This window comes from Neofelis nebulosa, chromosome 17, assembly GCF_028018385.1.
Source record: "Neofelis nebulosa isolate mNeoNeb1 chromosome 17, mNeoNeb1.pri, whole genome shotgun sequence".
Lineage (NCBI taxonomy): Eukaryota > Metazoa > Chordata > Mammalia > Carnivora > Felidae > Neofelis > Neofelis nebulosa.
The window spans coordinates 9078227-9097874 of record NC_080798.1 but is presented as its reverse complement, the minus strand read 5'-3'; the positions used below and the strand labels follow the sequence as shown (position 1 = coordinate 9097874).

General features: G+C 55.3%; 2 protein-coding genes and 1 pseudogene across 3 annotated transcripts; 2 read left to right on the top strand and 1 right to left on the bottom strand.

The window, feature by feature from the left end:
- Window positions 1-204: 204 nt before the first annotated feature.
- FTL (ferritin light chain) lies at window positions 205-1688 on the top strand. Its single transcript, XM_058707278.1, has 4 exons — window positions 205-535; window positions 707-853; window positions 1125-1250; window positions 1367-1688. The coding sequence occupies exons 1-4, from the start codon at window positions 434-436 to the stop codon at window positions 1517-1519; spliced, it is 528 nt and encodes a 175-aa protein (XP_058563261.1). The 5' UTR covers window positions 205-433; the 3' UTR covers window positions 1520-1688.
- Window positions 1689-2937: 1249 nt separating this feature from the next.
- On the bottom strand, window positions 2938-19621 carry GYS1 (glycogen synthase 1). Of its 2 annotated transcripts, none has more exons than XM_058707260.1 (16): window positions 19297-19621; window positions 17617-17853; window positions 15382-15573; window positions 14295-14480; window positions 13895-14039; window positions 12720-12837; window positions 12289-12409; window positions 11899-12005; window positions 10532-10591; window positions 10365-10443; window positions 7748-7861; window positions 7360-7486; window positions 5431-5526; window positions 5101-5264; window positions 4603-4683; window positions 2938-4446 (listed from the first exon to the last, which is right to left on the bottom strand). In XM_058707260.1, the coding sequence occupies exons 1-16, from the start codon at window positions 19354-19356 to the stop codon at window positions 4123-4125; spliced, it is 2211 nt and encodes a 736-aa protein (XP_058563243.1). In that variant the 5' UTR covers window positions 19357-19621; the 3' UTR covers window positions 2938-4122. The 2 variants fall into 2 exon arrangements, with proteins under 2 accessions (XP_058563243.1, XP_058563242.1); XM_058707259.1 differs by having other exon boundaries at window positions 17617-17798.
- LOC131500536 (U4 spliceosomal RNA) lies at window positions 15809-15885 on the top strand (annotated as a pseudogene).
- Window positions 19622-19648: the final 27 nt, after the last annotated feature.

Genomic DNA, 19648 nt, shown 5'->3' with positions numbered 1-19648 from the left:
TAACCTCCCCACCCCCACTTCCCCATTTCACAACAGCCTCGCGCACTGGCGCGTGACTTCCCCACCTCTGGGCGGGGGTCTGGGACTCCTATCAACTCGGATTGGTCAAGCGCGGGCTCCAAGCCCCGCCTCCCGACACCGCAGATTGGCCGACCGCTGTCCCTGAGCGCCCCACCTCCGCGGCCCCGCGCGCTATAAAAGAAGCCGCCCTGGCCACGGCCTTTTGCAGTGCGCCCGGCGGTCCTGCGGATCTGTCTCTTGCTTCAACAGTGTTTGGACGGAACAGACCCAGGGACGCGCCTTCTACCTGCCTCCGACCACCCTCCAACCTTTTTTCCAGTCGCCACCTTCGGAGCCATCTTCTTGCCCATCCTCTGCCTCCGGGACCAGCCAACACCCGATTTTGAACTTAGCTCCTCATTACCAACCAACCATGAGCTCCCAGATTCGTCAGAATTATTCCACCGAGGTGGAGGCCGCCGTCAACCGCCTGGTCAACATGCATCTGCGGGCCTCCTACACCTACCTCTCTCTGGTGAGGGTCCCCAGGACGCCCCCAGCCCAAGTTTCCCCCAAGTGCGCACCTCTGGCCCTCTGCGCACGCGCTGGCTTTCTTTGTCCCGTTGGGTAGTCGGGGGGCGGAGTCGGGGCGCCTGGCCGGCCTTTCCTGCCCTGTAACCCGTGTTCGCGCCATCTCTTCCCGCAGGGCTTCTATTTCGACCGTGACGATGTGGCTCTGGAGGGCGTGGGCCACTTCTTCCGCGAGTTGGCTGAGGAGAAGCGGGAGGGCGCCGAGCGCCTCTTGAAGATGCAAAACCAGCGCGGCGGCCGCGCCCTCTTCCTGGACGTGCAGGTAAATAGTGCGCGGGCGGCGGACTACATATCCCAGCAGCCCGCGCGCGCGTGTAACGGTTTAGGCACCGCGGGGGCTTCTGGGCGATTGTGTTCGCTTTTGTGCTGCTCAAAATGGAGGCGCCCCCGGGTTCCCAAAGCCGTAGCTGTCCACGCCGCAACGTGGTGTCGTCGCATGGGTGGTTGTGGGAGACTGGGGGTGATAAGATGCGAGATCGTAGACGGCTTTGCCACGTATGTAGCGAGTCCTGAGCCCTCTGTCATCTGTACAGAAGCCGTCCCAAGATGAGTGGGGTAAAACCCTGGACGCCATGGAAGCCGCCCTGCTTCTGGAGAAGAACTTGAACCAGGTCCTTTTGGATCTGCATGCCCTGGGTTCTGCCCGCGCAGACCCCCATGTGAGTACCCCCTTCATCCACATGTAATTGGGCCAATTTCCTTTTGAGCCTCGTTTCCCCCTCCGTCGCACCGTTAGTGTGTAACTGACCATATTTTCTCCTGTCCTGTCCCTCAGCTCTGTGACTTCCTGGAGAATCACTTTCTAGATGAGGAGGTGAAACTCATTAAGAAGATGGGCGACCATCTGACTAATCTCCGCAGGCTGTCCGGCCCCCAGGCCGAGCTGGGCGAGTATCTCTTCGAAAGACTCACCCTCAAGCACGACTAGAAGTCTCTGGAGCCCAGCAGCCTTCGAGAGGGTCCCTCTGGCATTCCCCTCAGATGTCAGGGCTTGTGCCTGAGTCTCTCCTTGCAGCCACTAGGCAGCTTTTTAACCAACCTGGAGCCTTCTCCCAAGCCGTGGACCAAATGAAAACAATAAAGCTTTTTTGCAGCAACTGGTGGTTTTGGGTGTGTGTGATACGAGGTGGTACCGATTTTCGCAAGGCTTCTAGCTGTTCCGCACCCGCAGGGAGTGCTGTTGGCCCCACATCTTTGCCCCAGGGGGTGGGGTGGGGTAGCAGGTTCTCTGCTTTGCTGGGCTGTCAACTGCCCCTCCTACAGGGGAGAGCCCAGACTCCCAAGGAGTCTAGCAAGACCTACTGTTGGTAGTTGGAAGGAGGCACTTAGAGACGATAAACAGTAACCAGAAACGGGCTCTGATGACTAATGTCCAGCAGCGGGAGCACAGAAAGGGCAAGAGGTCCTGAGCTGGGGGTGTGGGGCTCAGCACAGAAATGGGATGTGAAACTTAGGGCTAAATTCTCCAAACGGGGACTGAAGAAGCTTGAGGAGGATTAGCAGGCAGCTACTGGGTCCAAGCTACAAAACTATGATCCCCCCCCTGCCTCCCCCGACCCTTCCGTTTCTGGTAGAATCTTAACAGGAAATGGCTCCTGGACTTCTGACACCACACCTGTTGTCTCCCAACTTTGGTGGCCACTCGTGATTCTGGCAGGGGAGAGGGATTTCTGCGTCCATCACAAACACCGTGGCTAACGGGAAGGACGGTCACACAGGCGCATCTAGTTTTCTACTCCCCCGAAATGTGATTGGCTTGGAGCTGCACTCTAGTGAAGACGAGAAGTGAAAAAAACGGTTTTCCCGGAAATAGAGCCATTCAGGGGGGCAGTAGGGCTGAAGTCCAGAGCCCAGTGCCCTGGGAACACGTTCTAGGCTGGTTCTGTCCAACAGAACTTTTTGCAGTGATGGAAATATTTTATCTGCAGTGCTTAATCGGGTAGCCACGAGCCTCAAGTGGCCACAGTGGCTATCCCGCACTTGCGTGTGGCTAGTGCTACTGAGGAATCTGGTTCATTTAAATCTAAATAGCCACACAAGGCTTCGTGGCTACCCCCTGGGTCTCTTCGCTCTGCCCCAGCGATGGCCCCTTTCGGCCCGAACACAGCTTCAGGCAAATTTTTTCCATTTGCAAGTCCCAACTAAACGAAGAGAAGTGCCTTCCCCTGGAATAAAACTAGAATCTAAAACAGCAACCCAAGCCTCTCCAAGACTGCAGAGTGAGACAGGGTATCAGAGACCCAGTAGTGCAGCAGCGGGAGGCGAAGAGGAGGGAAAGAGAAGCCAAGAGGAGGGAGGGGCCAGCAGCGAGGCCCAGCAAGCCCTCACAGTGGACCAAACCTCAGATTCTTAAATATAGATGTATTTTTTTCATCTCTGGACACACACCAATCACACCTCTTCTGCCCTCCCAACTTGGAAAGCAAGTGCATCAGACACAGCACAGCACGCGTGAAGGGCCCCTCCCTTTCACCAAAGCTGGGGGGGGCAGGACACAGCTTAAGGATGGAAGAGCCTCGAGGTAAATATGAAAGTTCTAGAACCAAGTGGGTTCCATTCTAGACCGGGGAAAGGGACCGGGCAGCAGCACAGTGGTGAGGTTCCAGATTCGGCAGCCGGGACCTAGAACCCAGTGGTTTTACGGTGGGCCTAGGGGTCGGAGGTTGTGGCAGGGGAAGACGGCCCCTTCAATCCTCAGCAAGGGGATTCCCTGGAGGGCTCGGGAATCTCAAGATAGGGGGGAGAGCTCAGACTCTCAGGGAAGGAGGTACAGGGTCTGGTTCAAAAAAGGCCAGAAAGGCATCTAGAACAAGACTGCATGTTCTCCAATAGGACTGAGAAGCCAGGTGGTTCTGTACCACCCCCCACCTCCCATTGGCCAAAATATGGAGAAAAAGGAGAGCAGGAGTGGGGGGGCCCTCCAGGCAGAGCCAGACACCCCAACAAGGGCTAAGATCAGAGTAAGGACGCGAGTGCCCTGGTCTGGAGCCCGAGTTCTGGAGTTGAAATGGAGGACCTTCTGGATTCAATTAAGTCCCTGAAAGTGCCCCAGCTGTGGACTTGATTGCCCCATTAACAGGGACACCACATGGTCTCCAGAGCTTGGTGGCCCCCAGGCCACAGCTGAGCATGGCGTCTTCGGTGTGCTGGAAAATCAGCAAGCCACAAGGGCTCCAGGAGCCTCCTGCCTGTATGACAACAGACCAGGTTTCCTAAAACCCCTGGCACCATGGCAGGGTAACGGCAGGTGCCCGGCCCTCCCGGGGAGGGAGGAGGCCCAGGCCAGGCCCGAAGGGCTCCGGGGCACAGTGTATGCATTCTGGAACCCAGGAAAGGCACGGCGTTGTGATTCCGGAGTGTCGGGGATTCCCAGAGAGGAGCTAGAAGGGCTGGAGTGTACGGCGGAGGGGACGGGGCTGTGGACCCCAAGGCGGGTTCGGGATGTGGAGTGGGGTTTCGGAACAGTGCCATTCTGCGTCCGCCCTCTGGACGAGGGAGGCAGGATGGGCGGGGAGTGTGGGGCGGCGGGACTTAGTTGCGCTCCTCGCCCAGGGAGCTGGCGGGGCTGAGGGGCTCGCTGGGAGTGCTGATTGAGCTGGAGGGCGCTGTGTCCACGGAGCCGCGCTTGCTCCCGCTGGTGGAAGAGGCGCAGGAGGCGCGGCGCGGCCACTCGGGGGCGCGGATGTTCCGCCGGTCCTTGGCGGCCTCCTCTTCCTCATCGTAGCGCTCCCCGTCTACGTCGGGCGGCCCGTCCCGTGGCTCCTCCTCGTCCTCGCTCTGGTGAGGGCTTGAGTGTCGCGACAGCGAGGGCGATGGCGGCACGGAGGCCGGCCGAGGGTAGCGGTAGCCCTGGGTCTGCGTTGCGGGGGTGTGGGCACAAACCCAGAGTGAGCAGGTGGGGGTGTGGGAGGGCCCGACAGCTTGCCCCGGGGCCTTCCCACTCCTGGAAGGACGCGCACCCACCCCAGCCCTCTAGCTCCGGGCCCATCAGAGAGATCGGGGTCCACTCACCGCGTCAGCCTCGTGGGGCTCATAGGTGAAGTGTTCTGGAAAGGCCTTGGCCAGCGCCATGTGGCGCGCGGACATATAGTACTTAGGGAAAAGAAAGGGAGGGAGCGTCAGCAGAAGGGAACCACACACCGCCCCCAGCAGATGTAGAAGGTGGCGAACCCTAGGCCACACTCTTTAGGCAGAGGAGCACCTTCTGGCACCTTCCAGTCGGCCCCTATACCAATTATCTTTCTGGCTCCACCCCTGAAGCAGATAAGCAGAGCTGTGAATGGACAGTCTCTGAGCCACGCCCCCATTCACAGGGGCAGAGGTCTTAGGTCAGGTACCTCTTTGGCCACGCACTTCGTGCAAGTAAGGTAACGCTGGCCAATGCGGTCTACCAGCAAAAGATGGTTAATTTCTTAAAGGGAGCGCAACTGTTTCGCGTAGGGGACCCCTGCGCCCCCTGCGCCAGCCTTGGAGGCTGAGAAATCAGAGACCGGAAGAAGGCAGTTATACCCGGCCTAGGTATTTCCAGTCTAGAAGGTCTGAGAGGCGCTCCGTGCGGTTTCTCTGGATGATGCGCTGCCGCCGGCTCTGCTGGCAGAAGCTGTAGAGGAAGGAGGTGAGCTGCGAGCAGGAATCATCCAGGCTCCGGAACCGCCGGTCCAGAATGTAGATGCCTGTGGGGGCCAGGACGGGGCAGGGCTCAGATATCAGACTAAGGAAACCTTCATTCTCCCGGGGACTCTGTGGCACCAGGACCCCTCTCCCCATCCCGGGGCCCAGGAGCCCTTCCCTTCCCCCACCCAGGATCCAAGAGTCTCGGCTCTCGGTCTGGGCGCTGACCGTAGGCTGAGGGGTCTGCAATGTGTTCCTCCATGAAGCAGCCGAAGCCGGAGAGGTTGGTGGAGATACTGGGGATGCCCATAACCGTGCACTCAGCTGCGGGAAGGAGTGAGAAAGGTCTACTTAAGCTTTCCCCTTTTGCGCTTTGAAATCGCAATAGACGCCCCAACAGCGCCATCTACTGACAACTTGAGCAAATCACTGAGCCCGCAAAACCAGAACGTGAGTGCGTTTGATTATAGTCTGTTTCTCAGAGGGGAAGCTAAGAGGTTCAGAAAAGGGAATTCACTCGTCCCAGGGCTTCAGAATGAGGACAAATCTAGAGCTAGGGGATAGGATGTAAATTACTAAGTATGTACTCGTTGCCAATGTACCATTTTACTCCATCCTCACAACCTGTAAGATACTTTCTTGTGCCGGACGTAGTTTTGACAGGAAACAAGAAAAATTCTCATCACTGCCTCAGTGAATACCTTAAACAAGCCTGAAAAATGGTTCACGTAGTTTATTACAATTCTCAGGTAGGGGCGCCTGGGTGGCTCAGTCCGCTGAGCGTCCGACTTCGGCTCAGGTCATGATCTGGCGTTCGTGGGTTCGAGCCCTGTGACGGGCTCTGTGCTGACAGCTCAGAGCCTGGAGCCTGCTTTGGATTCTGTATCTTTCTCTCTCTGCCCCTCCTCCACTTGCACTCTGCCCCTCTCTCTCTCTCTCTCTCTCTCAAAAATAAACATGAAAAAATTAAAAAAAAATAATTCTCACGTAAGTGTTCCGAAAAACCTCCATAACCTGCAAACACAGGCACAAATATAACGGGGCTTCATGAGAAAAAGAGGGTTGGGGCCAAGCACACAAAACCTATGCATCACTGTAACCATGGCCGAAATGAAACTGGCAAAATCATTACCCCAATTATTATGCAAGCACAGTTTAAAAGGTTTGTTAAATTGCTCATAAGTTAAGAAATACTATGGGGGCGCCTGGGTGGCTGAGTCGGTTAAGCATCCGACTCTTGAGTTCGGCTCAGGTCACGATCTCATCGTTCCTGGGATTGAGCCCTGTGTCAGGCTCTGCTCTGACAGCATGGAGCCTGCTTGGGATTCTCTCCCTCCCTCTCTCTGCCCCTCCCCTGCTCACACTCTCTCTCTCTTCCTCAAAATAAATAAACTTTAAAAAAAAAAAAAAAGAAATACTACAGCAACTGTGATATTTACTTAGCCTCAAAACCAATCTTGATTGAAGAGTGTGAGGAAGGGTTGAGTTTGGGGCCACGGCAAAATGTCCCCAAACGGGGGAGAAGTGCAAATAAGCCCCAACCTGGAGCCTGTGTCTAAAGGGAGTCAACGCCAGGGTACGTGGGTGGCTCAGTTGGTTAAGCATCCAACTCTTGGTTTCAGCTCAGGTCATGATCTCACAGTTTTGTGAGTTTGAGTCCCGTATCGAATCCCCGCTCAGGTCTCTCTCTCTCTCTCTCTCTCTCTCTCTCTCTCTCTCTCTCCCTCCCTCCCTCCCTCCCATGCTCATGCTGTCTCTGTCTCTCTCAAAATAAATAAACGTAAAAAATATAATAATAATAAAGGGAGCCAACGCCTTCGTAAAAGAGGACTGCGGAGCGAATGGGCACCGGGGACACCTCTGAGAGACTTGGCCCCATTCAGTCGTGTTGGTGAACTACGTATTCAGCTGTTGATATCGGGGGCGGGGGTGGGCAACCAGCAGCAAACTGGGGGAAATCACGTGTGACCTGTGACCTCAGCCCTCTAGTTACACATCACACGAGCGACCGTGTCACAAAAACACATGCTGCAGGCCAACAGACCGTGGCCATCGTCCCTGTTTTGCAAAGGAGAGCCTGGGGCACAGAGCGGGCAAGTGCCGTGCCCGGGGTTGGTGCCCCATCTGACCAGGAGCCGACCACCATGCTGCACTCACCCGGCGTGTAGCCCCAAGGCTCATAGTAGGAGGGGAAGACCCCAAGGTGGCAGCCACGGACAAATTCCTCATAATCCACGGGGAGCAGGGGGCTCGTGGAGGAGAGGAACTCTGGGTGGAAAATCACCTAGCAGTGAAAAAGAAGAGCTCAGCCCAAACTCCCTGGGATCCCAGGGGGGCCCAGAGAGGGCGAAAAGCCTGTCTAAAGTCACACCAGTCAGCGGTAGGACAAAGCACTGAATCCAAGTCTGTCCGCTTAAAGTGCTAAGGTCCTTTCTAAACATAGCGATCCCTTAATAAACCAGGGGAGACGGGGGACGTGAGGCCCAGCTCCCCCTACCTCCACCCCACCCCTCCATGCTTGACCCAGCCTGGCCATTGCCCTCACCTTGACCCTGTCAGCACTACTATTGAAGAGTCCGATTCGACGGATGGTGGTCAGGATAGGATCCGAGGAGTCGTCCAGCATATTGTGGGTGCACACAGGGGGGAAAGACTGTCGCTGCAGGGGCCACGAGAGGGATGGGGGTCAGAGAAGGGACAGAGGGCTCCCTCATTCCCTGTGAGCCACGCTGACCCGGGAGGAGGTCACAATTCCCACCAGGTTGTGGGGACACAAGCCCAAGAGATTAGAAGCTGTAGATATCTGGGGCGCCTAGGTGGCTCAGTAGGCGGAATGGCCGACTCTTGATTTCGGCTCCGGTCATGATCTCACAGTTGGTTCGTGAGTTCGAGCCCCGAGTTGGGTCTCCACTGTCAGTGCAGAGCCTGCTTGGGATTCTCTCTCTCTGGCCCTCCCTTGCTTGCGCTCTCACTCTCTCTCTCAAAATAACTAAATAAACTTAAAAAAAAAAAAAAAAAGAGGAGTCATAGATATCCTCCTTGGCTCTCTCTGTAAAGGCTCACTTTTCTCTTTGAACACCATGAGCTGAGGGGCACCTGGGTGACTCAGTCCGTTAAGTGTCCGACTTCGGCTCAGGTCATGATCTCACGGTTCATGGGTTCGAGCCCCATATCGGGTTCTGGGCTGACAGCCAGACAGCCCTCCCTCTCTCTCAAAAATAAATAAACATTGGGGCGCCTGGGTGGCGCAGTCGGTTAAGCGTCCGACTTCAGCCAGGTCACGATCTCGCGGGCCGTGAGTTCGAGCCCCGCGTCAGGCTCTGGGCTGATGGCTCGGAGCCTGGAGCCTGTTTCCGATTCTGTGTCTCCCTCTCTCTCTGCCCCTCCCCCGTTCATGCTCTGTCTCTCTCTGTCCCAAAAAAAATAAATAAAAAACGTTGACAAAAAAAATTAAAAAAAAAAAAAATTAAAAATAAATAAATAAATAAATAAACATAAAAAATAACTAAACAAAAACACACCATGAGCTGAAAAGAAACTACAATTCCCATTTGTCTTTGAGGCAAAGCCAGCGTTAACCTGCCTCCCCTGACTACCGGGAGTTGTAGTTACTGGGTTCTGTACTCTGGGCTCCATCATCAAAGAAACCCAAAGGAACTAAAATTCCCCCAAGTCAATGGGTGGCAGAGACTTTGTCAATATGGCAGCAAGCTTCAGGGGCTGCTGGAAGTTGTCGTTTTCTTATGAAAAGCCTGTCTTGCCTTCTTTTCAAGTTCCCTTTACTCTCCATCCTGTAATTCCCTCCACTTCCGCTCCCACCCAAGGCCCAGAGAAACCACAATTCCCAAGAGCGACTGGAGGGGCGAGAGCGAGGAAATCCCACGGGCTGCTGGGATATGTAGTTATTTGTAACTCTTCCATCTCATTAAAAGTTCTACTCGCCTTCAGTCAGCTCCAGGGGCTCAAGAAACTACAACTCCCAGCAGCCCCGTGGCAATGCATACACATCCTCAGTGAGGCGGACTGCCTTAGGGACTATTAGAAATCGTAATCTGGGGTCACAGCGTGGCTCAGTCAGTTAGGCATCTCTTTATTTTGATCTCACGGCTTCTGGGTTCGAGCCCCATGTCAGGCCCCGCGCTTCCTGCTTGGGAATCCTCTCTCTCCCTCTCTCTCTGCCCCTCCCCTACACTCTCTCTCAAAATAAATACATAAACTTAAAAAAAGAAAAAAGGAAATTGTAGTTTGGCCCAAAGCACATCACACCTCATTTGTGCAGCGTGGGTACCTAGGTTTCCATTCGCCGGAAAGTGGCTCACCCACCCTGACCACAGGTACCAAAGATTCTTGGCTCCAGAGAATCAAAGAACTCTCCCTCCCAGGAGCCTCTGGGGCAAGGGAAGCATGACTGAAGCAGGGGCTGCTGGGACTTGTAGTCCTCATTTTGTTATTGCCACATTCTTCTAAGCTTTCCCATCCACCGAATTCCATTCACCTCCGGACTCTAAAGAAGCTACAACTCCCAGGAATGTTTGGGGACTAAGACACACGGCCTGTGGGATAAGAAAAACAGCGGTTGCTGAGAGTTTTCAATGCTCTTCAGGTAACGGCTGGTGTTTTAGCTAAAACCTTCTGGCTCTAATGAGTTTGAAACTAGTCAGCAGCAAGTCCCAGGGACAGCGGGGACTTGTAATTCTCCTTCTGTGGGCTTTGTTGACTTCCTAAAGTTCTCTTGCATCTTTTGACCCCGGTGGCTCAACGAAATTACAAATTAAAAAAAAAAAAAAAAAAGTACAACTCCTAGCAGCCCCTGTAGCAGAATGAGCCACTGGGGGGCGCCCGGGAGTGGGGGGGGGGCTCAGTCCGTTAAGCATCCAACTTCAGCTCAGGTCACCATCTTACAGCTGGTGGGTTCGAGCCCAGTGTAGTCGGGCTCTGGGCTGACAGCTCAGAGCCTGGAGCCTGCTTCGGATTCTGTCTCCCTCTCTCTCTCTCTCCCTCAAAAATAAATAAGCCTTAAAAAAAATCAATTGATTCCCTGATAAGGGTGCCGGTAACACGGAGCCCCCAGCAATCTCTGGGGTCAGAGCTAACACGGCAAGCTGCCCCCCGGGGCCGGTGCTGGGCATCGCCATGTCTCTGTTCGGGGGCCCAGACCATACCTGCGTGGCAAAGATAGCTCTCTTCATCATAGTGAAGTCCTCCTTGTCCAGCATCTTGTTCATGTCCGGGAGGCTCCCCCTGCAAGGTGATAGGGTATGCATCTGGGAATGGGTGATCAGTGGAGTCAGGGCCCAGGAGGATGCGGGGCTGGGGGTGGGACACTCACACCAGCAAGGACTCGTAAAGCTTCCTTCCGAACTTCTCTTTCACGGTGTTGGCCGTATCCCTAGAAGGGGCAGAGACACAGCATCACATATATGCCACCTGTCATTTATTGTCAGCTGCTACACCGAGGTCTGAGCGGAGAGGCCCTGGGGATTTGGAGCTGGAGGACGGGGACCTGGGAAATAGGCTCGAATCCCCTGTGCCCCTCATCAGCTGTGTGGCGGGGGACAGGTGGCCTTCCCTCTCTGACTTTGGTGACTCATCTCTCAGACGGGGATAAAAATAGAACCAACCTCAGAGGTCTGCAGGGAAAACTTGATGAAGTCACGACCAACAACGCACAGTGCCTGGCACACGGCAAACCTTCCAGAAATGTCAGCTATTATTAGGACGTGCACTAGTCCTGGTGGTGGCCATGCTAAGCCCCATGTTATAAAAAGGGAAAACGATGTTCCGAGAGAGGAAAGTTTATGTGCACAAGTGAAGCTAGCAGCTAGTGACACCCTGCAGCCTCAATGACATTCCTCTAATCCTAATCTTCTCATAGCTCTGGCCTCATTTTCTACCCCATCTCCCTTAAGCGCCCTGCTCCAGCCGCACTGGTCTCCCTGTGGTTTCTCAGACATACCTCAGGGCCTTTGCATCTGTGTTCCTCTGCCTGAAATGCTATTCCCCAGATACACACAGGGCTCCCTCCCTCATTTCTTCTACTGGTCTCTACCCGATGGCAACTTTCTCAGTGTGGCCTGTCCTGACCATTCCATGTCCTGTCTCACATTCCAGTCCTGCTTTATTTTCTTGCCAGACCACTTTCTTGTTGTTGTTGTTGTTGTTGTTGTTTTAAAGAGTCTATTTTTAAGTGGTCATCTCTACACCGAACACGGGGCTCGAACTTACAACCCCAAGACCAAGAACCACATGCTCTACCAACTGAGCCAACCAGGCACCCCAGGGCACTTTCTATAGAACTCTCTAGAATGTGAGCTCGGTGAGGGCAGGGATTTTATCGTCCTCATTTACAGCTGCGTCCCCAGGGCCTGGAACAGCGCCTGGTCCACGGTAGGTGCTCAGTGACTATCTGATGGCTAATGAATGGCTCTTGCAGATGAGGAAATTATCACAAAGCCACCAAGGGTCAGTGGCCCAAGTGGGACCTCGCCAGTTTGATGTCAGGGCCCTGGTTGTACGGTCACACTTGTCCTGTGTGCGACTCCTTACTGCCCCTGAGCTAGAGGCGTCTTAAGCAAGTGACTTCACTACGAGTTTTTGGGGGGCAAACTGCTCATGTTCCAGATAACAAAACTGAGCCTCCCAAAGCACATGGCTGGGAGTGGGAATGGCAGGGATCCTGGGCCGAGGGCTGCTGACCAAAGCTGCTTGCGCACAGCTTGGCCTTTGAGGGTTTCCACGTTGAAATTGTTGGTCCGAGCCGGCATGATGAAGAAGGCGACCACTGTCTGCTCACTGCCATTCACCTGGGCAGAGGAAAAGGCGTGGGGTGGGGGGAGGGGGTCAGGATCACCCGAGAGAAGGCTGAAGCCACCTACCCTTTTCCACCCATCAAGACCACTGTGGCCCTGCCATGCCCTTCCCGTCAAGGAGAATTAGAGTTATCATCCCCACTGGGACTCTGGTCTTCTTTCTGGGTCTCTACACTTTCCCTTCACACACGGGTTTCCCTACTTCCCGCCCCCACCCTCCCCAGTTATGTGCTGATTTCCTTTTCCTCTTTTTGTCTTCTCAAAGCCCAGGCCTTACTCTGAGTAGATAGTTGAGGCGGGCCAAGGCCTCTAGGAAGACATCGGCCCCCTTGTTAGAGAACTCGTAGCGGCCGGCGATAAAGAAATACAGGGTCTTGTCCAAGTTGAAGTCCAGGTGCCTAAAAAAGCCATAAGGCATGGTGGTGAAGCCACCTTGGTGAAGCCAAGGGTGAAGCCCTGGCCTTGAAACTACAAACCCCAGAAGCTACAGGGGCAAAGAGCATCTTAGGCAGTACAGAGGCATCATGGGAGCTCCTGGGAGTTGAAGTTCTTTTCTCCCTAGATGGGGATCAATACTTGAATACTCCACCATTGTTCTGGCGCTCAGGAATGGAAGAGGCTGAGCCCCCAGCTATCCCATCTCTTACACTCATGAGTTGGGTTCCCAACCCCTTCCTCTCCCGAGACCTAGGTATCTGGTCCACATACCCATAAAAATGGCCCCGCACAAACTCCTGGATTCGAGCCTTGCTCTGAGCATGGAGGTTCTGGAACTCATGCATGGCAGAGAACTTCTTCACATTCAGTCCATTGGGGGTCACGATATCTGGGATTTGTGGGGAGAAGGTCCGTGTTTCATATCTTCATTTATTCATACCCGTCAGTGTGGTTGAATGAATAAACAAAGGAAAGACTCCTTTCCTTTCACAATCTCTTGGTTTTAGAAGCTCCCTTGGTGGCCCCGCTGCCCTGCCACTCAGACGCCTTCTTGCCCAAAGTCTCTTGCTTACGTTCACAAGCATGACCACAACTCCCAGCAGCCCCTGCAAATGGCTAACCACACAGGGAAATGAACTACCTTGGGGCTTCTGGGAGTTGTAGTTATTTTGTTTCCCCTATCCCACCCTACACTGGGGATGATTTAAACATCCCCATCCTGCTTCTCCCAGAATACACCCTCAACCTTCAAGCCTCTTTTAGGGTCCCAATCATTTCCTATCCTCCTTGAAATTAAAATACATCAATGAAAAATTATAACCACCATCAGCTCCAGGAGTAGAAGGAGCTGGCTAGCCAAAGGCCTCCTGGGAATTGTAGTTCTCACAATACACCCATTGAGAATGGGTGCTATAACCCGAAAAGAATAACTGATTCCAGGGGTGCCTGGGTGGCTCAGTCGGTTGAGCATCCAACTTGGTTTGGGCTCATGTCATGATCTCACAGTTCATGGGATCGAGCCCCGCGTCGGGCTCTGCTTGGGATTCTCTCTCTCTGTCCCTCCCCCTGTTCATGCTCTCTCACTCTCTTTCTCTCTCCAAATAAATAAGTAAACTTAAAAAAAAAAAAAAAAAAAAAAGAATAGCGGATTCCAACACCACTCTTCTCAAAATCAAAACCCAGTGAAACTCCATTCCCTTTCAGAAGACCAATAACTACATTAGCCGATAAGGTAACTTTACCATTTTGAAATGAATGTCAAAGGAACTACACCTCCCATTAGCCTCTAGGGCGTATAACCAGGCAGCTCCCTATTCAGGTCATCAACTTAGGGCCGGCTGGGGGGTGTAGTTCTTTGCTCTCTACAGTTAAAAAAAACCCAGCTAAGTATCGGCCTTAGCACAGACTGCCTCATTCGTGTCTAGGGACCCCAGCCTATTCCCTACCTGGTTTCCTCTTGAGCAGGTGCTGAGCCTCGATGGCAGTAATCTGGGACACAGTAGTAAAGATGTGAGCGCAGTGGGCCGCTGCCCGCTCCATGCAGTAGCGGTGATAGATTTGCCTCTCCCCTGCTTCCTTGTCCACATTGAACTGGGTGGGAAGGGAGGGCAGTCAAGGTTAGAAGAACTGGGGAGAAGACTTTGGCGGGCCGGACTCCGGGGTCCCGGAGGTGGTTGGGGTTGGAAGCTGAACTCCTTTGTCTGAGGGAGGAGGGGGTGGAGGACTTGGACCCCTGGGTCACGGGAGAAGAGGAAGCTTGATCCCCCCGCCCCTGGGCTTCCCGGACAGCTTTGGGCTGTCCCGAACCACTCACGGCCCCCCGTCTGCCACACGTTCCCGGCTCACATTCTCCAGGTTGTTATAGAAGTCCACGGCACCGGCACACAGGTAGCGTCCCAGCAGTGTGGCGTGGGTGGTGAAGATTGTGGCCACGGGCAGCCGCCGGGCCCGGCACAGGCAGAGGCCAATGCCCGCCAACCACTCGTGGAAGTGTGCAACCACGTGTGGCTTCTCCTCGTTCTGGGCCAGGAACTATGGGGCAACAGGAAGAGGGCCACTGTGTCTCCATGTGTGTCGTGCAGACAACCAACAATCCCCAAGGTGGACAGGGAAGCAGGGGAGAGGTAAATCTATCGTCATTCTTGCACAGAGTGGATAGTAGCCCGCTGCAATTCCCCTAGAACAAGGAACTGTAAATCTCTGGGACGCCAGGCCAGCTGACCCCATCCTTCAAGGCTGATGGGAGCCGGGGGCGGTGGAGAGGTTGGCCCCACCTTCTAAGTGCCAGCAGGGCTGAAGTGGATGGTCTGAAGTTGTAGTGTCCCCAAGTCCTGGGCGCAATTCCTGGAGAGTCTTTTGTCTCAATCAAGAGTGGAGCTGTAGCCAATACTGACTAAAGGACTACAACTCCCAGAATGCCCTAGGACCGGCCCATTCGTAAACTGGTTTCCCTGGGGCAGGAGACGTGAAGTTTCTTCAGCCTTTTAAAACCTAAAAGGGGGTCAGAACCAGGATCCCTGGTTCTCATATAGGCTGGAGACCCCCAACCGTCCAGGGCCCCCTCTGAGAGCTAAGTCCAGCCACTATCAGACTACAGAACTACAACTCCCAGAATGTCCTGGTGCAAGCCCTCTAGCCCGGCCAGCACCCCCCAAAGCTAACACTTCAAAATTTCTATACTGAGAAAATTAGAACGAATGAAGCTGGGGTTGGGAATTTGAGCCTCTGGGCCCCTGGGTGTCTGTGTTCCCAAAGGTCAGAGCTAGGGCTTGGAAAAGGACCTACAATCCTAGAATGCCTTGGGAGAAGCCAGCCACCCCAAGGCCCCCAGCCGGCCACCCCTTCCTACCCCGCCCCCTCTGGCAGGGACTAATGGCCATCGTAGGTTGGGGCCCGGGTCAGGAGTGACATGGCGACCAGCAATGGGGCCTACCTCACCCAGGAACCAGGTGGTGAGGAAGCCAAAAAGGACGGCGTCGTTGGCCTCACGGTCGTACCAAGGCACCCCGATGTTGCAGGTGTCCCAGAGCTCCCCCTTCCAGCGCTCCAGGGCCCAGGCTGAGGCCCCCACGTCCAGGAGCACCACCAGGGGGCCCCCCTCGATCAGCCAGCGTCCGAAATACACCTGGGGGGCCCACAGGAAGACTCAGGCTTTTGGCCACACCTCCCTGGGCTCAGCCTCGGTGGCCCGCCCACCCGCAGGCAGCAGTCCGGGCTTAAAGCCCCAGTTCTTCCACCCTGTTTCTGTACCTGCTGCTAATTTCTCCCCCGCGGCCTTATTTCTCTACGTGCTGCTAGTTACTCCCACCACACTCTTTGTCCATCGCTGTTACATTTTCCCTGTGCCTCGCTTCCTTTCTAGCTTTGCGCAGTGGCGGTATCGTGGCCAATGAGGTTTATTAGAGGAGCGATTACTGCTAATTGAAAACCTTGCTTCCTTCCTATAACCGCTACCCTGGTTCCCGACCCACACTGCCTCCTTTCTCTTACCTATAACCATGAATGTCACACGGTCCTGTCTCTGTGCCCCCTCACTGCCTTGCTTTTCCACCCTTAGCATTTCTCCAACGTGCTGCCTTGTTTCTGTGTCTCCTGCCACTTCCGTCTTGCCAACCCGCCCGTTGCCTTCTCCCGTTATTTCTTCCTTCTGCTGCTAATTCCTCCCACTGGATGCTTCTTTTACTGTTCTCGCTGCCACCTTCTTCCACGCCCGCTGCCTTGCTTCCGACGCTTTCACTATAAATTTGTCACCTGCTGTCTCCTCCCTCTACCCTTAGGCCCATCTTTGGACTCTGCAGCTACCTTTCTAACACCAGCTGCTGTCTCCCCCATTGCCATGTTTCTAAACCTTGCTGCCACATTTCTCCGGGCGGCTGCTTTCCTCCTGAGATGATGGCCTAGGTTCTGGGCCGGCTGCCACAGCCCTGTGCGGGCGGCAAGCAGTCCTGGGCCTCCCGGACCTGGCTTTGCCCAGCCTGGGGAGCCTGACTCTGATACCCCTCCCCCTCCCAGCTGTCGTCTGCCCTTTTGCTGGGGGGGGGGGGGGGGGCGCTATTCTTAGGCCCCCAGCACGTGGGGAGCAGCTGCCATGGGGGAGGGCTGGGCTGTCCTAGGGTTCCTTAGGGACATGGTCCCCGGCCTCTCTGGACTCCAGACCCCACCCCAGACTAGAGGCTGTGAATGAATGAAGGAACCACTGTACTTCTTCCTCCCAGACCTGTCTGTCCTTCCACCCTGCTACATCATGGCCTTTTCCGCCGGAGGCAGCCGCCTCTCAGTGCTCATCCGTCAGTCCTCAGCCGGGGCTCTGGGACTCTCCCTTCCTATCTTTAAGTTCCGGGTCTGCTCCTCTGAAACTCTGCCCCCTGTCTCTCTTCTCTCCATCGGTACTCTATCTTCCTCTCCCTTCTAGTTCCTTCTCCTGGAAATGTCAGGCTGCCTCTCTCTCTATTGCTGTAGCCCCTGGGGCTATGGCCACCTTTTGGAACACTCAATCTCTCTCCATCCATCTCTCTCCCTTGGTCGGCCTGTCCACCTCACTGCCGGCTCGGCTGTTTATGATAACGATGATGACGATGGCCGTGGTCACAAGAGCTCATACACAGTACTAATTGAGGCCAGGAACCGGGCTGAGGACTTTATTAACTAACAATTAATCCTTTCCCCCAAAACGAACAAGGTAGATGCTATTAGTAGGTTTATTAGCCAAGGTCACACAGGCACGAAGTGGAGAAGGTGATTTTGAACTTCAGGCTCCAGAACCCCCACTCTGGCACTCCTGCCTCACCCCAAGCCCATCTCCCCCCGGGTTCCACCTGGCTGTCTGTCTTTCCGTCTCGCTCTTTTTCTCTCTGTGGGTCTGAGGATCTTGGCCTCTGGGAGCCATCTCTCAGTCTGTCTTATGCACCTGCTGTCGGTCCGTCCGTTCACCAATGTCTTCAGCTTGGGGTTCACCCACCCACTTCATGGGGTCCTGCGTCTGTCTGTCTGTCAATCTTACCTCCTCTGTGTCTATCTGGGAAAGTTCTGGCTCATCCCATGTTTCTGTCCATGCCTCCCTCTCCCCGTGGGGCTACCCACCCTCTCCCCGCTGTCCCTTCTCCAGCTGCCGCTCCCACCCTGACTCTGGGCACCCACCTCCCCTCCCCTCGGCCAGGCCATGTCCCACCTTGCAGCCCTTGCTGTTCATGGAGTCCAACGTCCTCTTCAGGGCTGGGGTTGGGGGCTCGAGCAGTTCCACCTGGGTCCTCACGCCCTGCTCCGTGTACGGTCCCACCAGGTAGTAGTTGTCACCCCATTCATCCCCTGTCACTTTCGCCTTCGTCTGTAGCACCGTGTAGATGCCGCCCACTGTGGGCCCAAGTGCGTGAGGGCAGGCCCCAGCCGAGGTCCACGGGTCTGGGACCTGGGGCAGGGTAGGGGGCCATGGGAGGTACTGGGGCCCCACACCTCTGGCTTAGAAGGAGGAGGGGGCTGAGAGCCCACCCTTCTGAGTCAGAGAGATGATGGGATAGGAGTTCAAGGGCAGTACTCCTGGGTCTAAGGGAGAATGGGGCTGGGGTTGGGACTCAGGGGGAGAAAGGGGCTCAGGCTAAACTTCGGAGTCTGAGACATGAAAGGGCTAGGGACTTGGGCTCCTGGGTCTGAGGGAATTAGGGGCCGGGGTCCCAAGGATGACAGAAGCTGGCAAGGATCAGCAGGACTCAGGTCCCTGAGTTCCCAGCTTCTGGGAGCTGGGTTTATAATCTCAGTCAGGCTCTAGGTCACGGTAGGGGAGAATCTCTCTCCATGGCCCGATTCAGCTTCCCACAGCTGCCCAAGAGAAGCCTGAATTGTCATTCCTTGCCCCCAGGGACTCTGCTGACCTGTCCCCCAGTTTCCTCTCCCCAACTGAGAACACACGTGCAGGGCCCCGCTCTGCCCATAACTCCACTCCAGACCCAGAAGTCTGGGCTCTCAGCCTCCTTACCTACTGGAGCCTGGGCCCTGGGGATACATGGCTCCCAGTTCGAGGGCTGCTGGCCATGGGGTGAGACTCAGCCCCATTCTCTCCCAAGACTCAGCAAAGCAAAACCCCAGCTGGTTTTCCAAACCCAGAACTTTAGGACCTTCGGGGCCTGAGACGCAGAAATCTAGGTCCCCAGCCACTCCCATCCTAGGGCCCAGCCCCTGACCAACTTAGGACTTCCCAGCCTTCCCTCATTCCAGTACGCATGTGTCTGAGGCCGCAGGCTTCTGTACTCCTAGAAACAGAGCTCACACCTTCGGCTCCTTCAGAGTCTAGGCATTCAGACCAACTCTCTCCCACCCTAAGATCTAAGAATTAGAGTCCACAGCCCTTCCCATCTTTACTCGCAAGTGGCCAGCCCCCAAATTCTGCCACCACGACTCATGCATCCTATCTCCCTGTTGGCTCTCTCCCAGATCCAGAGTTTATATCCCCAGACTCTTCCCCCGGGGCCACAGGTCTGAAACCCAGCCACTTCCCTAGTTTTGCACTAGAAAGTGCTAACCCCCCATCTCCTTCCCGGTTCAGGACCCAGGTCTCTGGTCTCTGGGAAGCCTCCCTCCGGGACCTAGGAATCATTCATTTTGGCCCCCTCTTCCCTAGGACCCAGCAATTGGACTTCCAGCTTCCTTTCATCTTTACAGTCAGGCGACCCATCCCCACCCCGCCAGGGTACAGGAGACTTACCCGGGCCCTCCCCAAGGACACAGGAGTCATAGGTTCCTTGCCCAGAATCCAAGAGTATCGTGCCAAGTAACTCCGTCCTCTAGGACTCGAGAGTTTCGCGCCCCCATCCCCGACTGCCCTCCTGGTCCAGGACCCATCGCCTGGCGTGCTCACCCTTGTTGGCCACCTCCCAGGCCACCTCGAAGAGCACTGTATTCTCCAGGTCGAATTCATCCTCCCAATCCTCCAGTCCTGGCAGTGAGGACATGGACAAAGTGCGGCTTAGAGGCATGGCCGACGCGTGAAGGGGGCTCCAGGGTCCACAGGTGGGGGCTCCCGAGGTGTCTGGGGAATGCAAAGGGCAGGGCGCGGGGCCAGGTAGCTGGTGCCCGACGGGAAGCTTGCAACGCCCTCGGCTTCCTATTGCACGACCGCACCCCCGCCCCAGAGCTCTGGGCCGTAGGCTGGAGGCGGCCGCAGCGTCACTGAGGCCAGCGGGGCCCCTGCAGTGAAATCTTGCGGCCGC

Excerpts from the sequence above, each read along its gene's own strand:
- FTL (XM_058707278.1), top strand. The coding sequence starts at position 434 with ATGAGCTCCCAGATTCGTCAGAATTATTCCACCGAGGTGGAGGCCGCC. Across the intron at positions 854-1,124 it reads CCCTCTTCCTGGACGTGCAG|AAGCCGTCCCAAGATGAGTG; the intron begins GTAAATAGTGCG and ends TCATCTGTACAG. Across the intron at positions 1,251-1,366 it reads CTGCCCGCGCAGACCCCCAT|CTCTGTGACTTCCTGGAGAA; the intron begins GTGAGTACCCCC and ends CCTGTCCCTCAG.
- GYS1 (XM_058707259.1), bottom strand. The coding sequence starts at position 19,414 with ATGCCTCTAAGCCGCACTTTGTCCATGTCCTCACTGCCAGGACTGGAG. Across the intron at positions 10,592-11,898 it reads GCTGTGCGCAAGCAGCTTTG|GGATACGGCCAACACCGTGA; the intron begins GTCAGCAGCCCT and ends TGCCCCTTCTAG. Across the intron at positions 7,862-10,364 it reads GAGCTATCTTTGCCACGCAG|CGACAGTCTTTCCCCCCTGT; the intron begins GTATGGTCTGGG and ends TGGCCCCTGCAG.